Below are 24,860 nucleotides of genomic sequence, written 5' to 3' on the forward strand. Positions count from 1 at the left end.
GAAGTCCTAAGTCATCACCAGCTCCTTATACTTGGTCCTCAAGGTGTGTGTACAGCCATATGCCTACTTATGTGGCCAATTCAACATCTCATGCATCACTCAACATAGCTACTGACTGATCTACTTCCTGATCCTTTTCTCAATAATCCAAATGGGGAGCATGAAATCAACCTTATTTCTCCCTTTGACCTTAAATAGCCCCATATGCTATTTGCTATTTGCACATGGCCTTCCATTCTACCTCCTCAGTGCTCCTCAACCCATCTTCAGTTGCCACTTGTATCATTGCAAGTATCTTGGATTTCTGCACCTTTCCTCTCTTCCCTCACTGCCCCCAGGATTGGTTGCCTTTCTAAAGAACCCATCTGATAACTTTGAAAATTTGTGCCTAAGAAAGTAGGAGGACCCAGATACATTGAGAATGTTATCATTTCCCCCTGGTCCCAGAATGGTTCCTTAAAATAAATATGGATATCCCAGCAATGGTGTTTGGACACTTTTTTCATGGAAAGTGCACATTCCATGGGTTACTTTAACTGACTGAATCAATATTACATAACTTCAGGCACATCAGAACGTGAGCTCCATGGGGACACGCCATGTTGCTTTAGCTTACGTTGCATCCTCAGCCCCTAGGGCATGGTGTCTGGCAAATACTAATGTCTCAATTCATATCAGCAGAATTTTAGTGAATGAGTCATATCACAGCCCTTCTAAAAACCAAAAAAAAAACCAAGAATCCTTGTAATGCCTCCACATGGCCTGGAAGATTAAGTTCAATCTTCTGAGTCAGCCCCATGATGTCCTTTACCATGCTTGTGCTGCCTGTTTTCAAATAGCCTCTTCTGTTTTCTTTCCCTCTTTCATTAGTAAATTCCCACCCAACCCAGAATGTGGTGGATTCTTTGTGATGGACTTTCTTGACCCTCCTCTGTCTCACCATTATCAAGATTACTCACAAGTTCATACTGTACTCCCACATCCCAGACATGCCTCCAGAGTAGTATTTGTCATGACGACCATACAAAACAGAGTTGCTTACAAAAATACATCTCTCCCATTAGGCAGCAAGTTCCCCAAAGCCATTTTTTTTGTGTGTATTTTTGTGTTTTTACCACCTAGAAAGGTGCCATGTGTTCACTGTAATGCCTGTGGAACATAGGAATGGATTTATGTGTGTGTACACACATGGCTATTTACACATGTGGAAGCATGTGTGCTCATGTTAGGAAGAATCTTCTCAGAAAAACTGGTACAAGAGACACTAGCCTAAAGGAAATATTCTTATAGTGAAGAGAGTTTAAAGCCAGATTTTCAGAGATGCAAAATAGTGGCATGACTAAGAATGTTTACAGAAAGAAAAATATTTCTGAAGTTCAATAAGCTGTTAACTAAATCATAGATATCTATATTTTTCACTAAGAGAAAAGGTAGCCAAGATTATCTGAAACAAAGAGAAAAGGTAGCCAAGGTTACGTGAAACAAAGAAGCATGTATATATATATGTAAAATATGGTGGCTATAGCTGCTATTATTGCTCCATGAAGAGATGGATCAGAGACACACGAAGAATCAAGATTAAATATGAAAAAAAAGAAGGGTTGTGACTGTGGCTGAAAAGTAGAGCACTCGCCTGGCCCATGTGAGGCACTGGGTTAGATCCTCAGCACTACATAAAAATAAAATGGGACTACCGTGTCCACCTACAACTAAAGAAACACATTTAAAAAAAATAAGATAAGTTTTTACTAAAATGATTCTAGTATAACTATTTATTACTATTTAACTGGACAACCTGACAATAAACTATAAAAATCAGAAAATCAGCACGAGATACTCATATTGTCTAATTAAATAGTCTGAAATAATTAAATTCTATTCAGTAAATAAATGGCTCCTTTCAGCTTCAAAAACCCCTTAATGTAAACAGTAGAGCTACATATCTTTATATGGAATCTTGCCAAAAGTGATAGAATTTTAAAAATAGGCAATAGAAATCTTTAGCAATTCTTTCACGTTAGGAAAACCACACTAAGATGTTGGTGCTCCTGAATTTCAACAAGGCTGTAAAAAATAATTTGTATAAAAGTGAAATAAAGTGAACTGTAAAAAGGTCGACCTTCATCATGTCCACCAGGCAAGTCTGGGACCCACTTTTGATGTGGTTACAGTGTTCTTGTGTGCTGGAAGAGTTTCAACAGAAAAACATCTGTTATGACAAGTGGATTAATATTTTCTGTTTTGACATGAGGCCCTCCCAAGGAAAAAAATGTCTCAGCAGAATTGTGAAGATTTTCTCCTTCACATTTCTAGGACCCTAGACACCTTTAATAACTGTTTTAAAGTTGGGTGCCAAAGATTACAATTTTTGTAGACACTCTTTAAATTCAGTAGAACGTCTCTGTTGACGTTTGGAAAAAAGATTAGAGTATAATGAAAATTCCTTGAGTAGCATAAGATTTCTGTTAATGAAAAATCCCACATCCCTAAGATTTTTATTCCTAGCATCAAATCATTTCTGATGGTTCAATAAAACAGATGTAGGCAGCTCTATATTTAATTCCTTAGCTCCGCATGCTTGCAGTGACTGAGATTCAATCTATTTCCACCAGCTCTCTACAAAGCCTTATTAATACTTCACAAGCCGTTGACCTCAGAATGATTGCTAGTCTTACCAATGCAGTTCTCGCTTTTTACTTCATACCCTGGGGGACAGATGCATCTGAAGGATCCCTCCAAATTCTGACAGGTCCCAGGAGAACAAGAGCCAGGAAGGGCAACACACTCATTAGTATCTTTAAAGAGAAAGAAGAGAAAAAATAATTAAAATACAAGATGATTGTTATACAAATTTATCTGCTGAATGATAATAACAGAATTCAGAGCTGGGAATGTAATTCAGTGGTAATTCAATGCTGGGGCACCATAGACAAATACACTTGTGATACTTTTCTGACATCCTGGGTAGTACTTTTTTTGGTAAGTTGTTAATTTTCTTGATTTTTTTTTTTTTTTGCCCAGTTTTATTGAGCCACAGACAGCCTCCAGCTCTGTTCCCAATAAAAACATTGCCTAAGACACATTCCCAACTGTCGGCTAACAACTTAGACCAAAATTACCCTACCACAGGTTATCTTGTTCATGTTATCTAATGATCAAGTGAAATGTGAATGAGATTCCCTAAGTGTATGTGTGTGTGATGTCAGAGGGGGGGTGGAGTCTGGGATTCACATTTTTGCACAAAACCAAATACGTGAAGACCATATGTTGTTTAGAGGCTTACCTATACAGTTTTTGCCATCTGGAGTAAGTTCATAACCTTCATTACATAAACACTTGAAGGAGCCAATTTCATTGAAACACCGTCCATTTCTGCATACCTGACCGAAAAAGGAGCTGCACTCATCTATGTCTGTAAACAAACAGGAGTTAGCTTTTCAGAGACAGCTCTCACATGCATACAGTGTCACTAGCAGAAACTTAAAAACACATTCATTATCATACATCTTCAAAAACCCTACGTTACAATTCCTCATCGCACAGAAAAAAATGACACATAAGAATCATGTAAGTAATAAGGTGACATATATTCCTACTGTATTTCAACCACAAGGGTGTGTCTTTGGTATGAATCTAACTCATGAATTTATAACCAGATAAATGTTGAAGGTTTAAGGTGAAGCTTTCTATGTTTGTCCAACTGAAATGTATTTCTTTTTCTGAATGCAAGGGATTATCTGGGATTTAATGTAACGGTCCAATCTGTAGATCCATTATCTGGAGATTAAGTATGTTAACCACAGAACATACAGAAATAATTGAGCAGCTAAGTACAGAAAAATCAGTTAGTTTAAAAACACTCAGAATTGTAAACATAATACAGAATTAAGAAAACAAAAGGACACTAAATGTTACGTGTTTAGTGAAATTTCAAGATGATTACATGTGAGTGATTTCCTGGGTTGCTGGAGGACTGTACCTTGGTCAGAGCCATGCCTGTGTCTTCTAGTTCACTCTGCCTGTATAGTGCTTAAGAAACTACAGTCAAAGAGATGGGAGTTGAAAAAATGTCCAATTGGTTGCAAAGACATTTTCACAATTGCAAAATTTCGGAAAAATAAAGCCAACAGGAATGTGAGTCTGGTTAGTTCAGGAAGTGGGTGGGGTTAAGCTGTGACGGTCTCTTGCTCTAGAAATTCTGAGTTACTTCCACACACCTTGCAGGGTCATGGAATTTAAACAAGGTAGGCTGCAAGGTACTGGCATAGTGCTTGGCAGGTGGGACACACATGTGTTATCATTTTTTTTATTGCCTCCTCTAACTCACTTTAGGAACCTCTCCCGCTCAGTATTAATTCCCAGGTCACATTTGTTATGTTAGTGTGCACCAAAGGCTATACACCTATATACTATGTATAGGAGAGGTTTCTGAGGGTTGATCTGGAAACCTAGTCACCATGCACTACTTTCCTGGGGAAAGGTATCCAGTCTTCAAAAGTTGAGGGAAAAGGAAATTTAAACACAGTACATGTATTGTAAGTAGGAGGCTGCTGACGTTTGAATGCAAATCAAGAGTAGACCTGTATAAAATACTTGTAGTAGCATTGAAATAAAAAAAAAAATGTCTATTTTCAACCTCTTTTAAGAGGTAAAAGCAATCTAAACCCTAAATCAGTTCCAAAATGTTTACCACCATCTGAATGCCTTTTTCTCCTGATTAGTCAACTGACAAAAAGTGTTAAAAACAGTATATTGTCTCATGATTATTTAGGCCAAAAAAATGATTTTAGTTAATGAGAAATTGGTCAATGTTATTACATATCTTTTGACAAGTTTTCCATTTTTATAACTGAATAGTTTTATTATTTGTTTCAGTGTAGTCGGTAGAAATGAAGCAGAAGCAATAACAGACTGGCCAATGGACTCACCTAGGCAGTCATTATTGTGAGTGAGTTCGAAGCCTGGGTAGCACAGACAGTTATAGGATCCCACGGTGTTTTTGCAAGTTCCGTTTCCACAGGGGTGCCGCTCACACTCATCGACATCTGCCAAGAAACACTGGCTTAAAGGAATTCAACTTTTAATTAGGGAAAAAAGAGTATTCACTTTGTGCAGATTTTCTCAGTATAGTACTAGGGATCCATATTGATTTGAGAAAAATAAGAGGTAGAAAAAAGTCAAAATCACAAAATTATATTAAAAAAATAACACTTTAATGATGTATAGGCACATACAGCACTCAGATCCAGCCTAATCAAGCATCCCATTAGCAGAGATTCTTTAAATAAATAGGTCTGCTTATCAATTACAAGTAAACTGACCTTTTGAAATAATAAAATAATTTGTTCTATTAAACATGACAAACACTTGTTCAAAAGTTTATAGATAGACCTTAATTTGAGAAAACAAAGATAAACTTTAGTTTTTATTAACGTTAAACTTCAAACTCCAATTTGGAGTTTATTTAGAATTCATTATCATTAACCTTCCGAAAGACTGAAGTCAAAATACTCAGGCCATCCGTCATAAAAGAGAGTGTACTCCTGGGACTGTGAATTCCAGGCTGCTGAAACTGTACCATGCAAAAAACAGGGCACTGCTCTTTAGGAAGGAAGCTCTGACTGGGGGGACTGATGGAGTTTAATCACGGAAGAACTGCTAAGAGTCGGGGCAGATGTCCCTCTTGTGGATTTCCAAATCATAAATCTCATATATTTTTAGGCAAATCATACTCTCTGGGCATATAGGAAGTACAAAAAATTCCATGCAAATAGAATCAGAGCCTGTTCTCCTTTGTACAATTTTCCCTGTCAGAGTGGCAGAGGTTGGGGGTGGCTAGTGGGGGTGGGAGTAGTGTGGGGGGGTCTTAGGAGGCAATGGATGAGCTGAGAAGTTCTCCAGGTGTTCCTTGTTGCATGGATATACCATGAAGGAAATGAATTCAGGAATACCAAAACCTGATTTTAATATGCACCTAGATAGTATCTTGAATACCAAAAGAGTAGCTGCATAACCCTCGGTTTTTCCACACTGAGAACATGCTAATTATAAATAGCCAAGTTTTAAATTTAATTTTCCTCCTTCAAGGGCAAAGCACAGACAGCGTGCTCTGGCAGAGGCAGAGCCAATCGCTGACATCAGATTTAAGGAGTTACGCTCAGTCCCAGCCTCAAGGCAACCAGCCCATCTGCCTTTGAAAGCTTATTAATCATCAGCTCAGCAAGTGCTTAACTGAACACTATTATCACTTAACTAACCATTATATTAGCTACTGGGAATTTTCAAAGAGTTTGGTTATATTTGCTTCTACAACTATTTTAAGTGATAAAATACACATGATGCAGATAAATTCTGAATTATTCAATAATTTGTGCAAAAGGAGTGTGTAATGTTGTGCCCTATAACCATTTAATACTGTCACTCTTACTACTCCCTGGCATTCCTAAACTCTCTTTTGAGGGGGAATCCAGTGGGGTAAAAAGGAGCCTGTACTGTGAACTTTACACAATCTCCAGCATCTCAGAGTGCGTGTCCGGCCACATGTCTTCAGAGGAGAAAAAGTTGAGAATCACTGAACCAAGGAATACTGTGTTATGTCCCTGCCTGCAAACTGTGCTCTGAATAAAAAAAGGCTTAAACTGTTTAACATGGCAGCGACGTGGTAGTCACTGATGGCACATGACAACTGTAATCTATCTTGGAGTCTCAGCCTCACTTTGCTCCCTGGAACTAAATGTTCTTACCCATGCACATGGTCTGGTCTTGAGAAGCCTTAAAGCCATTGTGGCAGATGCACTGGTAACTTCCTTGCAAATCAACACACAGGCCATGACTGCAAACGTTAGGAATTTCTAAACATTCGTTGCGATCTATAACAAACAAAAAACCCCCATATATTACACATATCTGATTTTTATTAAGATTCCTTCATTTTTCACAGATGCATTTTTTCTAGCCTGCTATTAATTATTACAGACAGGCTGAAAATGAACCATAACAATAGCTGAATCAAAATAAGCAGGGCTTTCAAAGTATCCAAGCCTCTTTTTTAATCATGAAATTTTTTAGGTTGATTGGTATCAAGGATACTATTTTATCCCACGGAAATCTATTAAAGGGACATCTTTTCTTAATAAAATCATCTAAAATATATGGTGAAATAGGTTCTCTGTAAATAAACAGACTAAGTTAGAAAATCTTTTCAAAATTATTCTTGAAGTTATATTTTGTTAGAAAAGTTTGGACTACCCTCCCCTCTTTTCCTTTTTGTAGTACTGGGAATTAAACCAGGAGCGCTCTACTACTGAGCTACATTGCTAAATTGCCCAGGCTGGCCTTGAACTTCTGATCCTTCCCTCAGTCTCCCAAGCCACTGGGATTCCCAGCGTGCACCACTGAGCCCAGCTTTGTACTCCCTTTTAGTGTAGGAAATGCAAAAGCTCTTGTGTGTGGTGCTTGTGGGCCTCTTTCTTACCTACACAGGCCCCATTGGGTGAGAGTTTGAAGCCTGCAGCGCATTCGCAGCGGTAGCTGCCAGGACTGTTGATGCAGTCTGCATTTCTCTGGCAGAGGTTGTCGCCATTACTGCACTCATCAATGTCTGAAAGAGCAACAGTTCCAAGGTAAAGAGGCACTCATCATTGCCTTAGGGTAACAGGCATGCCACCACTTTGATGATCAAGTCTTAAAGGTCTTCAGAAGAAATAATGAAAATCAGACTACAGTTTACATGCCATTTATGTACACCAAACTCTTTTTGGTTAAGGACATATATTATTCAGAATTACCTTCACAGACCAAGAGCAGGTCATTGTAACTGAATCCCGTAGGGCATTCACAGCGGAAACTGCCAATCTGGTTAATGCACACACCATTTGCACAAATGCCTGGAATCTCTTTACATTCATCAATGTCTGAAATTGAACAGATTTGGTAAGGTATATGTGATTCTGCTTAATGTATTTGCCATATATCCTCAAATAATGCTATGCATACCTGGAATGAGAATGCACATTCAGTGTCATAAACATCAAATGTCCATAATAGCAGAAATGGCTTTGTGGTTTATGAAAACACACAAACCATAAAATGGATGAATTCCTCTAAATAGCAATGGAAAAATGTAAGTGACTGATAAAATACACAACTTCCTGGGGAATCAAGCCCCCTCTTCAAATTGTGTATCAGGTCACCCTAACTGCCACTACTGTATAACTATTAAAGAACTATCAGAACTCAATCACCAGACTCTGCTGATGAAATAATACCACTATTAACACTTGGTTAGTCAGTAAGCATGTTTTTTCCTCTCTGGAATTCAGATTATTGTATTTTGTAGTACCCTTAAAAAAACTGAGTATATTTTAATAGAGTATATATATATATATATTATATATATATATATAAACATAATCTGGAAAAACTCACCAACAGCTTTTCCTGTGTGAATGTCAAAGGTGAATCCAGGAATATTTCCACAGATGGTCTTAAAATCAGCTTTAAAATATAAATAAAACGATGTACTCTTAACATTCTGAAGCTCATTCATTCAAATTAACATTTTATTTAATAGTATTACTTTTACAAATATATTTTATATTATTCACAACCAGACATTTTAATTTCAATTATATTTATTTGGTGACTGAGTACTTCTGCAAATAGTAGATCTAGGTATTCTCTACCATTATTGTTATTTCTATCAAGTAACTTTTTACTGCTCTAATATTAGATGGTAAGTATATCCTTATGAGATTCAAAACATCTTCTTAGGGCATTTAAATTTATTTTCTTATGATATACAGAACTTTAAAAATTATCCAATACACATAAATTGGAAAAACAGATTACAGCATGAATTTAAGAAAGGATTATGATCACACAAGGACACAGGTAGGAAAAATGGTTTTGTAGTGGAGAAACAGGTTAACAACCAATAATGAATGAGATGTGAATTTTGTCTTTTTTTAAAAATCAAAAGCATCTATTTGTTGTAATGTTGAGGAGTAAAGAATGATTCATTATGAAATAGAACAGAGACTGTGACAGCTTTTCCTATATATAATTCATCAAACCAATGGAAACTTAAAAGAGTATTAATTTTTATGAAGCAAAATGCTTCTGATGCCCACTGTTACACAAGTGATTAAATTCTTGAAAAGAGCACTAGCTAAAACTTGTAATGTACACTTTTTATTAAGGCAAGGGTTTTGTATATACATCTTTGGTATATACACCACCAATACACACTGAGCATCCAGATTCTCAATTTAATGATTTCCAATTGCCTGGCAATATGAAAATTAGAATTTATATACATTGTCTCATTAATCATTATTACAACCATATGAATTATTCCCTGTCACTATTTATTAGTGATCTTTATTTTACATATGAGGAATTAGTTTCAGAAAGGATAAATTTTCTACAAGGTCGCATAGTAAGTGGAAGAAATTAGTGTTTTGACTTCCAAAGAGGGCCACTTGGGAAGCTAAGCCCAGATGATGCTCCTGGATATTGTCAGAACTGAGCTCCTCTGGTTATAGTACATGCTGATTTTTAGTGAAGTGTTACACCTATGTGTGCATCACTAACTCAGCCTTCAGTACAAGTGTGGGCTGCATGCTTACCTGTTCCTGGTGTTGGGCAAGGTTCACAAGGTTTGTTCCAGGCTTTGCCAACATTGTATGTGCAGCAGCACATCCTCTTTGTCACATTAAAAGGCAACTCATTTTCACAAGTGGTTCCATTGTAGCTTCGGTAGCAAAAGCTTTTTCTCATGTCTACACAGAGAAAAGTAAACTAGCTATTCATATCAGCTAGCACTTCATGAAGTCCTCACACCTGCAACATCATGCTTTCTTGATTAACCCAACTGAAAACAAATTTTCTTTGTATCATTTTAGGTATCCTAAAATAACCTTTTAAATTAGTAAGTCATTTTTATAGTAACATCTCCCTTTTTTAGATAAGGGATTTCATTTTTAATTTTCTTGGGATACAATGTAAATATATATCTGTATCTCTGCTCAAACACATTTACTTAATTTTAAAAGAGTTAAGTATTAAATTTTGCATGTTCTTTTATTTTTATAACAGTATTGTTTATATAAATGGAGAATTACAATCATTTTAGAATACATAGCTGCAAAACTTGATGAAAATTTTTATTTTAGATTTTTTAAAAATGTAACTATATAGCCAAAAGGCAAAGTAGTCTATGAGATTCTTAAATACTTCAGTATTCATGAAAATTTAATTTCTAAACATTCTGAACAGTAATTCTGAGAGAGAAGTGCCTTACGTGTGTAGTCAACAACTGTGGCTTAATTAATTAATCTCAGCAGCCTGTACTTACCCATGCAATTGTGGCCTCCATTGACCTGCATGTACTCAGGTGGGCAAATGCAGGTGTAATTTCCCAGGGTATTGTAGCAGGTTCCAGGCCCACACACACCGGGATGTGCAAAACACTCATCAATATCTTGAACAGTCAAAATATCCACAAATCAGTAAAGACATATATATATATATAAATTATACATAAAATTATTTTTTCTTTACTGAGGATTGAACCCAGGTGCTTTATACCACTGAGCTGTAAATATAGTTTTTTCATACTTTTTTTTTTTTTAATGTAGAGACAGGTTCTCACTAAGTTGCTGAGGGTCTCATTAAGCTGCTTAAGTTGGCCTCAAATTTGTGACTCTCCAGCCTTAGCCTCCCAAATTGCTGGGATTATGGGTGTGCATCATAGTACCTGGCTAATAAATATACTTTTCTTTTTCTTTTTTTTTTTTTTTTTTTAAGAGAGAGTGAGAGAGGGAGAGAGAGAGAGAGAGAGAGAGAGAGAGAGAGAGAGAGAGAGAGAGAGAGAGAGAGAATTTTTAATATTTATTTTTTAGTTCTCGGCGGACACAACAACTTTGTTTGTATGTGGTGCTGAGGATCGAACCCGGGCCGCACGCATGCCAGGAGAGCGCGCTACCACTTGAGCCACATCCCCAGCCCATAAATATACTTTTCATAAAATCATGTTATTTAGATTACTGAACAGAAGCATAGATGATTCCCTAATTCCATATTTATACAAAAGTTAGAAATAAAGAAAATATTCAAGATACGCATTTAGATGACACAGGTATATCTTCCTTCAAAATAAAAAAAACTCCCTAATATTAAAACAGAAATATAAATCTTATAAATTACTCTAAGGTGGCAAAAATTAATTTACTTGGTACCTATATATTTTTTAATTGAAATTCACACTCTCCAAATATAATTTCTTTAAAGCCTGCTTTTTATTTCAACTTTCAATTAAATGCAGGTTATGAGAAACTTTATAGCTCCTTTTAAATCAACATCTATTGAGAGATTCTAGAAGCAGAGTAGCTGAAAATTTTTTCTTATTAAATCACATTTCTTCCAGATCATTTACCTAACATGTTTCAAAAGAAAGGCTATAACCAAAAGAATTATGTTACATGTTTAATGTTCATTTTTAGAAGCATCATTCATTCAACAAATAAATACTGAGATTCTACTGTAGTGATAAATATAAATAAAGTGTGGACTTTGGTTAAAGAAAATCCAGTCTAGTAATAATAAAGGTATCTAAAAAGGTTAATTATAATGCCATGTGAGGGAACAGAAGCAAGAAGGGGTCCACATAACCTCTGAACTTCTTTGCATCATATCCAACGTTTAAAAATGACTGAATAGCCAGGTGCAAGGGACCATGCTTGTAATCTCAGAGGCCTGGGAAGCTGAGGCAGGAGGATCACAAGTTCCATGCCCCAGTAATTTAGCAAGACCTTGTCTCAAAATGAAAAATAAAAAGGGTTGGGGGTGTGGCTCAGTGCTAGAATGTTCCTGGGTTCAATCCCAGGTGCAAACAACAACAACAACAACAACAACAACAAACAAACCAAGAATAAAACTGAAAATATTAACTTAATAGTCGCATTACATTTATGCTGACCTATTTTTCTTATATAGAATACATTATTAATATTTTCATTAACTTTGTATTTAATACTGTATGTTTTCATACTCTATTTTCCCATTTTATTTAAAATATATTTTAAAAAATGTATAGATGAACACAATATCTTTATTGTTTATTTATTTTTATGTGGTGCTGAAGATCAAACCCAGGGCCTCACATGTTCGAGGCAAGATCTCTGCCACTGAGCCACAACCCCAGCATCCCAATTTATATTTAAATGGTCCTCTTACTCAGAAAAATCATAGTAAGTTATAGCAAATGAGCTATAGATTAAAATTATCTGTCATCATACAACTTAGCAACATTGATATGAAAAGAAAACGCTATGAACCAGTCTTGACAGATCCTCTGGTAGAATTTGGGGATTAGCCCTCATCCTGAGCAGTGGTTTTGTTGTAAACAGGTGTCCCTTCACCTCACCTTCACAGATGCGGGTTTCCTCACTCAGATAGTAGCCTTGTGGACACTCGCACTGGAAGCTCCCAAAAGTGTTGATGCAGTTTCCACCCTGGCAGAGGCCTGGTAACTCCTGGCATTCATCAATGTCTACAAAAAAGAGCGACAGTTCACTAGCAACAATGCCATGGCGAAAGACCAGTGTTAATGTCAGGGCTTTCCACGTGTAATTTTGTTAGACCCACAGACTTGCTTGCATCCAAATGAGCACTTAAGTGGGGGTTTTATTTTGACCATGGATTTTCTGGGCTTTGTGGGAGAACTTTGCCATTCTGTGAAGACTGATACAACCAAGTGGGGAATGGTTCAAGCTGGAGGACAATGGTAGTTTCTATGCAGAACAATCAGACATCATATCCCTGCAGTGGATTATTACTTATTGAGAAAAGTAGTTATTTAACATTCTTGTAACTGAATGCCCATCTGTAATTTTTCTAATTAATCTTGTCGTGTTTGCTCCTCACAAATTCTTGTACCAGTTTTTCTCTAAAGTAAACTCTGCAGCTTATTTGAATCTACCCATGAACTTACCTTCCAAGATGATTGTGATGGGGTTAGGTCTAAAGCCTTCACCTCCGGGACACAGGGTGTAATATTCAGCTAGAAAATAACAGAAAACAGATTTGATACCTGTGTCCAAGTGGCTGAGACAATGAGCAAGCAAGCATTCAGCAACTGCTGGGCTCAAGACATACTTTAAGGGGGGTGGGTGTCCACCCTTAGTGTTCTATCAAATACATTTAAAATTATATTTTACATGAACAAAGATCACTACTTCATAAGTGTTAGATACAGTAGAATAACAAAAGCATTTGTTTTTGAAGAAAAAAATTCCTTTGCAGACAATTTATATCACAACTCTATAGGTAGAGTTGGCTAGTAGGTAAAACCAAGACTCTTCAGTACAAAAATTTGAGTTCATTTGCCTATCAGAACATATGTTTCAATTTAAGGTATTCTATGACTGACTTAGAAAATACGACCCACCTATGAACCTGAACTAATCACCTCTGAGAAGAACCGGGAATGGCCTTCATCTGTGATACTATGGAGAATTGATATTATTACCATTCATATTGGACTATGGTTAAAACCGTTTTTCTTTTTAAAAAACATATCATGAAAAAATAGCAGAAAGAGAGGAATTAAAATTTCTTTTATATAAAACACTCTTGGCTAGTTTCAGCATAATCTAATTAGTACAAATCCATTTTTTTTTCTCCTCACTACTTCCACAGCCCCCCAGCCCAAGAATAAAGTGGGTTGTTTGGTCCCCTCTTCTCCAGCCCTGTACTTACTGCTATTGACAGGTGGGCATGTCTCACAGGGGTTTCCCCAGGCCTTTCCCAAAGAGCAGCAGCAGGAGGAGCGGCTGACACCCACCCCAATCTCCGTGTTGCAGGACAGACTCCCGTCTCCTCGAGGACCAAACTTCAGGTAGCAGTTGCCCACACGGTTGTCTGTAGAGCAACAAAAGAGCTTAAAATTGCCCTTGCTAGGGTTAGCAAAAGACACTCCAAGGATGAAATTCAAATTCTGTACAATAATAATAAAAGGTTTGTTTTAATGTTTGGCACAAAACAATCTCTTGCCTTGAACCTTTTCAAGATTGAATCATACATAGCAAATTGTGACAGACTCTCCAGTGTTTAGAAACTTATGTGCATCATATTCTCAGATACTTATGGAATTAAAAAAGATATTTCTCATTTGGGACATTCTGGGCATTTCAATAATGTGAATGCAAGAAAATTCTAGTACAATCAATCTGTATCAGGGATTTATGAATAATAGAAAAACACCAGGATAAGTTAATCTAAGGTTATGTTATCATATCAAGGAAATATTGATAACCCCATCTTGTTCCTTTCCTCCTTATCTCCATTCTCTCGTGATTTAGTATCAATCTTCATAACAAACCTTGCAGGTTTTTAGAAGGTCAGTCTGTTAAAAATTTAGACTTCTCTATGCAAAGGATTAATGAATCTCAGACTGGTCTCAATTTGTTACCATTTTGATTCTATGGCTCTAAACACTACTTTTGTGCTGAGAAGTCTCAAATTTAGAATTCTATCTCTTTTCTTTCCCCTGGCCCTTCTGCAAACTGCTTGATTTCTCCTCTTAAATGTCTATTGTTTATTTCATAGTTAACATGTCTAAAAATAAAACTCTTTGATATTCATACTCCACATAGAAAATGTGCTATGCATTTTCAATAACTATGATGTCACCTTTGACTTCCTCTCTCAATCCTTATTCAGTCTGGTAATACCTTCAAAATATATCTGGAATCCGACTAATCACACTGTCTCTACCACTGAATTCCAGTCTCTTCCCTGGATTACTGCAATGGTTTCCTAACTCATCTGCCAATTTTCATCCTTAACCCTATCTTTCCCTCTGTAGCTAGACTGAACTCTCAGAAACACTACTGTAAATCACCTTCAATAGCTTCTCTTCTCAATCAGAGTAAAGCACAAAGTTCTTACCAGTCTATAAAGTAATTTTCATGTCTGGCTGCACTTTAGAATTATTTGGGCCACTTTTCTTATTGTTTTACTTATTTCTCCTTTTCTCATTTTGCTTTTGGTGCTGAATCTTGGATACAGAAAGGCAAGTTGGTCCCTCTCCTACTAGGTTTGAAGTTATTCATCCTTTCTTCTCTCCCTTCCTCTCTCTTTTATCCCTATTCTCCATTTCTGCTTCTATCACTCAATCATCCACATGTATTTAATGTTGGTAGTTTTTACATGTATTTTTGCAAAATAAATATAATTTAAAATTTATATAAGGTTATTTTTATCATATATTTCATTTAGTTTTTTGTTTAATTTTAATGGGACATTATAATTACACATAATAGTGGGATTCACTGTAACATTAATATATTTATATATTCATATATCTATAACATAATTTGGATCATTTAATTCCCCAATGCCTCCCCCCACCCCTTCCTCTATTTTCATCTCATTTTTATAAATTTTCCCCATCATGCTTGCTTTGTGAATATTTAGTCTGTGGACTTCATGGCATACAACTGCCTTTTTCTTTTTTAAATCCATGTACTTTCCAAAAACAGTACCTAAATCTTAGTCTCTGCAAATAATACTTCAATGAATGTCTTATGAATGTCTGAGTATAGGTTTGAGAGTTAATATCTTTGACATAAAACCTGGAGAGGAACAGCTGGCACATAGTTTGCTTATACTTAGCCTTTCAGTAAAAATATTCATCATTTATCATATGCATCTAATGGATTCTTTAAAAATGTTTAAAGTAATTTGAAAAATAATTTACATAATGGAAAAGGTATAGCAACACAACTTTATCAATAATTTTAATAAGAATTTTAATAATAACTTAAATTTCCATTGCACATTTTCTTGGTTTTGAAGATACTGTGCCCAAAATGGTCTTCTGAATGTAGCTAGTTGTTAATCAGCTGTCATTCAAAAACATGGAATAAAGTGGAGATTTTAAAGGGGAGGGATTATTTTGTTTTTAAATTAATTGTAACAAATATGCATCACAGTTCCTAGCCAAGAGAATTTAGATATTTCCCTCTATGTAATTCTATTTGCTCATTTCATTTCTAAAGCTTTTACTTACCAACACAACCCACACCAGTGGGGTTTAGTTGAAAATCAGGTGGACAGTTACACTCATAGCGACCAGGTGTGTTGACACACAGACCATTGACACAATTTATGGGATCTGCACATTCATCAATATCTAAAAACATATTTTAAAATGCCCATGTTAATTAATAGCATTACTTTCTTCATGTATATTGTTGTTCCTAAGAATCTGGTGGATTTTTTTTTAAATATGTGGATTAAAGATTAGGAAGGACTCCTCAGCACAATGAAATAAAAAAATCTTAAATCCCTTTGTATACCAAAAATGGTATAAGGCCCTTGGTATTTATGATACCATTTAACATCCTTAATAATTAAATAGTAATAAAGTATTGCAATTCTGAGGAAGAAAAAAAATTATGCCACTATTTGCCTAACTAAAATTGTATATATGTATATATTAACATACACATTCACTTACATCTATACAGATATATTTTACCACCTTCATGTTAGATATTTGTTTCTTTAAAAATGACTAATTCCATAGTTTTAAAATAAAAAATATAATTTTCTTTTTCAGAAAACTGCATAACACAATGCAATAGATTATCTAAGCAGAAATCTGAGAAACTTTTCTATATAGCACCCAATATTCACTTTGGCTAACTGGAACACAACTGGAACCCTTGACTGGCCATACCTGTGCAGTTCCCTCCTGTTCTGTCCAGTTCATAGCCATCATCACAGATGCAGTGGAACATTCCAGGCAAATTATTACATGTTCCAAAGACACAAATATTTTGGAAGGAGCATTCATCAATATCTGAAGATTAAAAAATATCATCTCTTACTTACAAACACTTTTAAAATTTTGATTTAAATTATAACATTAGCGAGTTTCCTAACTCTACAGATGTTTGAATGCAGTAAAGATATTTTCTTTTTCTTTGGCTCAATAGGTAGTGTAAATGGCAAAAAACTAATGTTTATCTATAGAAGATATAAAAAAACCCATTTTTTTCTAATTGTTAAGTTTTTTATATGTTTTGTAATTGGTAAATTAAAATAAAAACAATTTAAAATATTAAAGATAATAAAATTTAAGTTTGTCTTTTAAATTGTACTTCTTTTTTATTCTATAATCTGATGCTATCATAAAATCAGTTATAAACAGGGAAATGGTTTTGTTCTTAATACCATGTAAGATGATGATCCACTGCCCACACATTCTTTCAAATTTCATTAAAATAGCTATAAAAATTAGAAATTCAATTTATAAAACTCTTCCATGAGGGTTTAACCCAAGGTCAATCAATGTGATATATTAGTGCTCATTATTCATGAAAATGATGGCATCCAGGTGTATGTAATGGCTGTTGGAATAATCTATATTTCTACTCATAAAAAAGATGGACATTTTTATGCATCAATTGCCTGATATTCCAAGAATGTAGATCACATATGTCATTTTAGGCTAGACTCGACAAGTCATTCTTAATTGCTGTCTTAAGATAGTATATCTTAAGTCTAAAATGGTCTTCTGTTCATTCATAGTAGTTAAAATTTATTTGTTTAAACTATTTTAGATTTAAAGTATGATTCAAATTCTGTTTAAAAGTTCAACTGATGTGTAAAGGTGATTTTTCTTTCGTAGCGGGGGTGGTGGTGGTAATAAAGTTATTCTCTAAAGAGAATAAGCAAAGATTCATTTAGCTGGATCATAACTGAGTTGTATTAATCTATAAGTGAAAGTTAATAGCATTATCTCTCTTAAGTATGCATATTACTTTTAAATGACACTCAAAAATTCAAATGACACAGGAAAGCACTGATAACAAAACAGAAAGGTAGCAAACAATATAGAAAATAAAATAGCAAAACTACAAATCACTGAAAAATGTTTCCACTCATGATGAACATCATCCCAGAATTTCCATATGCATACTCATAGAAACTAAAACAGTTTGTATGCATCAGATCAATTTTTCATCATATCAAGTTTTAGAATACTTTTCTAATATCCAAGAATGAAAAATACTAAAAATTTATCATGTTTTATCTTGATGCCAAAGTCCAAATGCAAGTTTTTAGATAGTACCAGATTGCATGTAATGAACAATAAGAAAATTACCACTTGTATGTTCCTTCAACTCTTTATTTTTGTCATTTATATTATTTTCACATTTTCAATGTTTATGGCCATTTTCCATTATTCAACACTGTTCAGTGTTAATTCTTACAGGGATCAATAGCCATTTTAGTCCATCTTCTGTTTGATTCTTTTTTTTTCTGATCATAATAATCTACATTTTATTTATTTTTCTTTTTAAATATTTTTATTAGAGATTTATAGTTATACATAGTAGTTGGGTTCACCCCAACAAACGCATATGAGTTTATTTCTTGATAGTACATGTTTCATTGTGGGTTGGTTATTCATTTTTTTTTATGATCTTTTGTTTCCATAGGATGCCTGGAAATTTCTATTGTTTATTTTTAGCTTCTTTACACATTACTTAGGCCACTTGTCTCAGAGCTTCTGTTCACCTTGATGCAGCTCAGATGACTCTCTTGATATCTGTCCTTCTTGATCAGGGCTCTCTTTGGAAGATAGCGTGGGGTCTGGATTTCATGAAAGCTGTTATTTAGCAACCCTAAGGTTCTAGATGTGGAGGAAGAGGGGAATGTGCACAAGAGGAGCTCCAATAGACTCCATGTGCTCTTTGTGGATGAACCGGCCTTTGTTCTGTCTTCAGACAGTATGATAAATGGTCTGTGTCTAATGAGTCCTCGATTGTCCCATGGTACTTCCTCTAGGTTTTGTATTCCCTCATTTTGGCGGAGAATACTAAGAAGTGGCCAACTCCAGTAATTTGGGGGACTCCATAGAAATTCCGAGTATTTGTGGTGAGAAGTAGATGCTGAGTGGAAATTTTTGATCAGAAGGTAAATTCAGAGCAGCATATATTTATAATAAGATGGGAAATCATTTTATTATTGAGGAACTCAATCAGGGAATTCAGGAGAAACTGTCCAGATGACCACATCTTGTGGAAGAGATAAGACAAAAGCAAAGAAAAACTGGCAGAGCCATGGAATTACATTTCTGGGACTGGAAAGGCTGGTGCTTGGCCAAATGGCAGAGAAGGTCTATGTGAGGGTGAACTACACATGTGCCACCCTCAGTTGCCTTGTTAATTTCTTCCCATGGTAGTGACATATGAGAAAACTCAAGTGAAGGAAGTAAACTGTTAACTATTTAGCCCCACCTTGGGGAAGGGTCTGGGGGAGAAGCTATGGAAGGGCTTATGCCATAGATAGAGGAACAAATTTATGGAGGGGAAAGTCTGTCTACGTATAAAGAATTCTTGCTGGCAGCAGTGTTTGGCTACTGCTGACTTGCTCCTTTTCCAGCTCCCTGTCAAGCTGAAACTAATGATAAATCATGTAATTCACTACCCACATCGACTCACATTTTCTACTAATTGGCTTCAGTGCTAAGAAGAAACCAGGACTGGGGAAGAAAATGAAGCTCTCTCTACTTCAGCAGGAAGGCTTTGTGCCCATGCTCTCTTCCCCAGGGGTTACTATTCACCCCCTCATTCTGAGTCAACCAATACTGGTGGAGGTTCATGAAAACTCATGATCTTTTAGGCACTTATTTTCTTCAGGTGCCACTGTCAGTGACGGAGCCAACCCAGGATCTACACTGAATCTGAACTTCCCTAGAATGTACGGTTTGTGCTTGGTTGTTGCTGCTGCTGGTGTGAATGTGTGTGTGTGTGTGTGTGTGTGTGTGTGTGTGTGTGTGAGTGCGCGTGCGCGCACATGCCCACATGGCTGGGTGGTGGGAACATACTGGTACTTAATATTTCTATTCATTTGATGAGGCACTAGAGTAGGGGGAAAGACTACTCAGTTTTCATTTTATCATCTTTCCCTAGGAGTTGGCATGAGTTTTTCCTTTTTTTAAGGTTTTCTGTGAATCGCAAATTTTGTTGAAGCCCTATAATATGTGAATCATTTGCAATCTCTTTTCTTTATTCATTTATTTTGCTCTCCCTGTAACATGCTGATGGCCTGGACTATGTGTAATGTGCATTAAATCTCTTAATTTAAAAGAAAATCCAAATTCTTTTTCTTGGAAAGATATCATACTAGACATAAAGTCCCATTTCTGTGAAAGGGGGATAATAACATCATAACTTTGAGGAAAGAGACATTGCTATTAAGAAAAAAAAAAGTCCCTAATGAATCCCTGAAGTAGGCTTCTAGTCCCAGACATACAGATGGCAGATTCAAATAGAAAGGTCAATGCCAAAAAATGAGTTCTTTAAATGTTGATAAACACAATAAGTAGTGGTGATTTGGGTAAGTAATAGATCATATCTTAAAAGCTGAATAGTTTTGCCACATGTCATTCATTTAGTGATAAAAAAAGAAAAGAGACAAAAAAAAAAAAAAAAGAAGAAGAAGAAGTGGTTAAAAAAAGAGCCAAACTTCCAACTATTGGCCCTTGGCCAGGAAAACTTCATAAGAGATGAAAGCTGCCTTCATCATTATTCATTTTGCAAAATAATCCACGCTTAAACGAATGACTTTTATATGTGCAGCATGTGCTATGTATTTTGCTTCCAGGTGGAGCCTGTTCCAGCCCTTTTTGTGGTTGCATATGCTGTAGTTGATCCAACTTGAAAATGAGTTGGAATCCTGGTGACCCACCTTGGCAGGATCTGCTGTCTGAGGCTGGAGTGAAGCCCATCTCACACTCGCAGCGATATGCACCCGGGACATTGAGGCACTGTCCATTCTCACAGAGATTTATGTTTTCTGCGCACTCATCAACATCTGTGGAAGAAGTAAATTACAACATCTCTATTAAGCTCCAAATTTCATGACACGTTTTTCCTTGCTCTATAACTAAATCAATTTTATTGGCTTGACTTAGTGCTCATTAACATGAAACCGCAATTAATCACATTCACACAAATAAGGGTGTACAACTTGATGGTAGAGCTATTTAACCTACCCTTAACATTCAATGTGATTAACACAGATGCCTCTCCCATGTAATTGTCTTACTTCTCTTTAATGCCAATCTGATGCATTTGTATTATAAGAACATTATTAGATACGACAAAAAATGTTGGAGGCAACTTTAAAAAGGTATTCATTCATTTGAAAACATTATAGTATTATGAGAATAAGCAACGTGTGCTTTCACTGATCCAAGTACTCTAAAGCCAATTAGAGACATTATGGGAATGGGGAAAGTTTCTTTCATGTCATTACAATCTTATAAAAATACTCTCATCTTAATTATGTAAACAGTCATGCATTACTCATGGATTTTAAAGATGATTTATTTAATTCTATGAAGCAGAAAAGAGGAGATGGGCAGAAATAAACACTCAGTGAGCGCCAAGTAGTGTTCCAGGGCCCGACATACGTTTTTCATTGAGTTTAGCCAGCAGTTCCGTGGCGTGAAGAGGAGGAAAACCCCAAGGGTCAGGGCAGTCAAGGGAGTTGTGAGGGTGACACTGAGCTAGTGTGTTGCGTAAGCCTAGCTTTGTCTGCAATGTCTAACACCAAAGCCATCATGTTCTTTCCTTGATACCACCAGGAAAAAAAAAAATCCAAACCAAAAACTAAAACAACCAAAAACCAAAACCACAACCAAAAAAAAAAAAAAAAAAAAAACAAAACTAGGAAAAATGTACTAGCTAAGGTCTAAAAGCAAAAAGAAAGCTTCAAGACTCAATAAACATGTTTTCTTAAAGAGACATTTGACAATGATGAGTCTGCATTTTTGCTATCAATGATGAGAAGCACCTACCTTACAAACTAAAACTATTTATTTATTTATTTGGTACCAGAGATTGAACCCAGGGGTGCTTAACTGAGTCACACCCCCACCCCTTTTGATTTTTTGAGACAGGGCTTTTGCTAAGTTGTTTAGGATGGATTTAAACTTGCAATCCTCCTGCCTCAGCCTCCTGAGCTCCTAAGATAACAGGCGTGTTCCACAGCACCTGGCAATGTTTATTTATTCAACTTTTGTCCAGCAAGATGATCTAGTCTTATATATGCAGGTGAGACAATGTTTTATTCTCAAAGAGTATAGAATAAATAGAAGCTAAATGGAACAGAAGTTAAAACGTCAGTTTGGAAACTTATATTGGGCTCTTATGAAGTTGCTTTTCTACGTCCCCTACATGTATTATTCCACTTAGTCCAAATGTGATAAGCTATTAAGACTCTTCATAAACACATTAAATAGTAGAGATTATCTTAAAAAAGCTGAACAGTCATTCTGTATCATCTGTTTATAGTGGTTAAAAAAAAGAACAAAGGAAATGTCATTATTATTACTATGCTCATTTTAAAACAGCAATGGGAAAACTAAGGTCAGACAGGTTAAGTGATGACTTAGGGTTATACTGGTAATAAATGGTACAGCAAAGATTTCAGTTGAGATGGTAAGGTCTAGACAAAGCCTGTGCTTCTTCACCACTGTACTAGAAATGAATAAGGAGAACGATCATCATTTAGCCTTCTTTAACTGTAGTCTTCTTCATAGAAGGAAAGCACATATAGTATTCCATGACAGACACATCCAAGCATTCTGAGGCCTATCACTCACCTGAGCAGGTAAAGCCATCTCCAGTGAACCCTTCGGAGCAGGCACACCGGTACGAGCCTGGGGTGTTTACACACTGGGCATTTATGCTACACTGGTGGGTTCCATTAGAACATTCGTCTAGATCTGTATGCCAAAAAAAAAAAAAAAAAAAAAAAAAGGTAGAAACAAAGGTCAGAAATGAAAACAAACACTTAAATACCTAGAAAGGTTTTAATTTAAATAGAAACTGGCCAAATGGAGTCCCATATCTATAGGGTCACGGCTCCAATTCACTAAAATCTCATACCTATAATACAAAATAACCATGCCACAGGTGTGGGCCAGAACTACCAATTCAAGGATTTTGTAGATATATAATTGACTAACAATTAAAAGAAAACCAGTGTCAGACTTCATTCTGACTTCAACTGAGAGTGAACTTTACTGCTGTTTCCTTTATTACTAAAAAAGGGACCATTTGGAAGGTACTACTGAGCAGGGAAACTTGCATTGAGTTTTCAAGTTGATTTTATAGATGAGGAAGCAAAAATATGTGCAAATAGTGCAAACCACAGATGTTAAGCACAGAAAAAAAATCACATTTTTATATGCATCATAAAAAGCTCAAATTAAAAGGTGCAATAAGAGAATAAAAAGGGCATCTAATTTGGACTACAGGAACAATGAAGGCCTCACTGAGGAAGTAACTTTTAATTAATTCAGCTCTAAAGGATAAGGAAGAGTTAGCCCACTGAATAGAAGTAAGCAGGAGTATTTTTTTTTTTTTTGCAAAGAGAATAGCATATACAAAGAAATCAAAGAGTAAGCGTTTGGTGTGACCCAGAAATTCAGGGAGGTCAGAGTGGCAAAGCACAGTGCAGAGGACAGAGGGCAGGGGACAGTAAGCTAGAGAGAGTGGAGGCATTTGCAGGGTCTTGTGAGCCATGGGAAGGAAGCTGGGGTTTATCCTAACTTCAGTGGGTTGAAATGATGACCGCGGAAAGGTCAATTTTGAGGTTTACATGTTCTGCTGCTGCTGTGTGAAAAATAGATTTCAGGAAGACAGAGAACAAACGAACATATCAGGGGTGGGGGGTGGTCTTTCAGCATGGTGGGGAGTGAAGGGGACAGAAAGACATGGACAGGGACAGAGAGACTCAGAATAGCCAGGGAAATGAAGACGGAAAGGATGGGTATGGAAGGCATTTGGGCACACAGGTTCCCGGACATCGTCAAATCACTTGTATTGGAGACAGGCTGACTTGTGATAGTTGGCCAGACTAACAGACAAGAAGCACATAAACGGGAGGCTGCAGGGGAGAAAACCATTAGACACATGGGTCCAGACAAGTGAGAGATGGCTAGACTAGAAGTAGGTTTCTTGTAAACTTAATGAAGCTATCATAAGATGTTAATGCCGCAAAGTTATCTGGAAACTATGATAATTTACCTCCTGTAGTTGGCTCGTAAACATTTGACACATATAAAACATTTGGATGGATAGAAAGTAGACTCAAATTAACTTATATTATTTGTGAGAAGTGTTAGGGCTATTCTTTAATCCTTACTGCAGGCCTATAAGCTTTTAATGAGAAGTCATCATGGGGAGGTCAGTTCAGCTTACTTTCTTTTCTATTTTAAATTGACCTGGATAATTCTTACCAGCTGGAAAAATGCTTTATTGTTAAGGCATGTAAAACATTGAGCATATTAAAACAGCACTGTGAATGACACCAAGGGTATAATCCAGTCCCCTGCCTCACAGCTATAAAAGACTTATTATTAGATTCCAGCTCAGGAGCTATAAAACTTGGGAAAAATGGCCTTCCCCATTCTCCTTTCTTTGAATCAGATCTCTTGGAATCCAACAAATCCTTAGATTTGCCTGGAAGAAGAATTCTATTTTCTAGTAAGGAGCTGGGATTGACTACTTATTACAGACTTAAGGATCTCTAAAAAAAAAAAAAAACAACCAAACTTTTCATTTCCTCCATTTATTTCACTGGGTTTTAAATCGTGCTGATTACTCTATGCAAAGGCTAGGGAGAACATATTAGTCATTTTTCATCATACAGCTGTTTGGATCACCGGCTGCACGTCAAGTAATTTTTACTGAACAATATGTGTGAAAAAGCAGATGCCAAGGCATCCTGTTGTAATTTGACCATTTATGTTAAGGCTGAAGGAAACT

At 36.0% G+C, this 24,860-nt stretch overlaps 1 protein-coding gene across 1 annotated transcript in view; it reads right to left on the reverse strand.

Annotated features, from left to right (window-relative positions):
- FBN2 (fibrillin 2) overlaps positions 1–24,860 on the reverse strand; it is a 214,492-nt gene that overhangs the window by 29,859 nt on the left and 159,773 nt on the right. The window contains exons 33-48 of the mRNA XM_081281769.1: positions 22,691–22,813; positions 20,770–20,895; positions 16,748–16,870; positions 16,076–16,198; positions 13,762–13,923; positions 12,995–13,063; positions 12,428–12,553; positions 10,358–10,483; positions 9,630–9,782; positions 8,428–8,496; positions 7,788–7,913; positions 7,475–7,600; positions 6,744–6,869; positions 4,929–5,045; positions 3,284–3,412; positions 2,676–2,795 (exon numbers count right to left, since the gene is read on the reverse strand). Of these exons, the coding sequence (XP_081137895.1) occupies positions 2,676–2,795; positions 3,284–3,412; positions 4,929–5,045; positions 6,744–6,869; positions 7,475–7,600; positions 7,788–7,913; positions 8,428–8,496; positions 9,630–9,782; positions 10,358–10,483; positions 12,428–12,553; positions 12,995–13,063; positions 13,762–13,923; positions 16,076–16,198; positions 16,748–16,870; positions 20,770–20,895; positions 22,691–22,813 (1,944 nt within the window). The remainder of the gene's footprint in view (positions 1–2,675; positions 2,796–3,283; positions 3,413–4,928; positions 5,046–6,743; positions 6,870–7,474; positions 7,601–7,787; positions 7,914–8,427; positions 8,497–9,629; positions 9,783–10,357; positions 10,484–12,427; positions 12,554–12,994; positions 13,064–13,761; positions 13,924–16,075; positions 16,199–16,747; positions 16,871–20,769; positions 20,896–22,690; positions 22,814–24,860) is intronic.

The sequence above is a fragment of the Spermophilus citellus genome (assembly GCF_964194105.1).
Source record: "Spermophilus citellus genome assembly, chromosome: 1".
Taxonomy (NCBI): domain Eukaryota; kingdom Metazoa; phylum Chordata; class Mammalia; order Rodentia; family Sciuridae; genus Spermophilus; species Spermophilus citellus.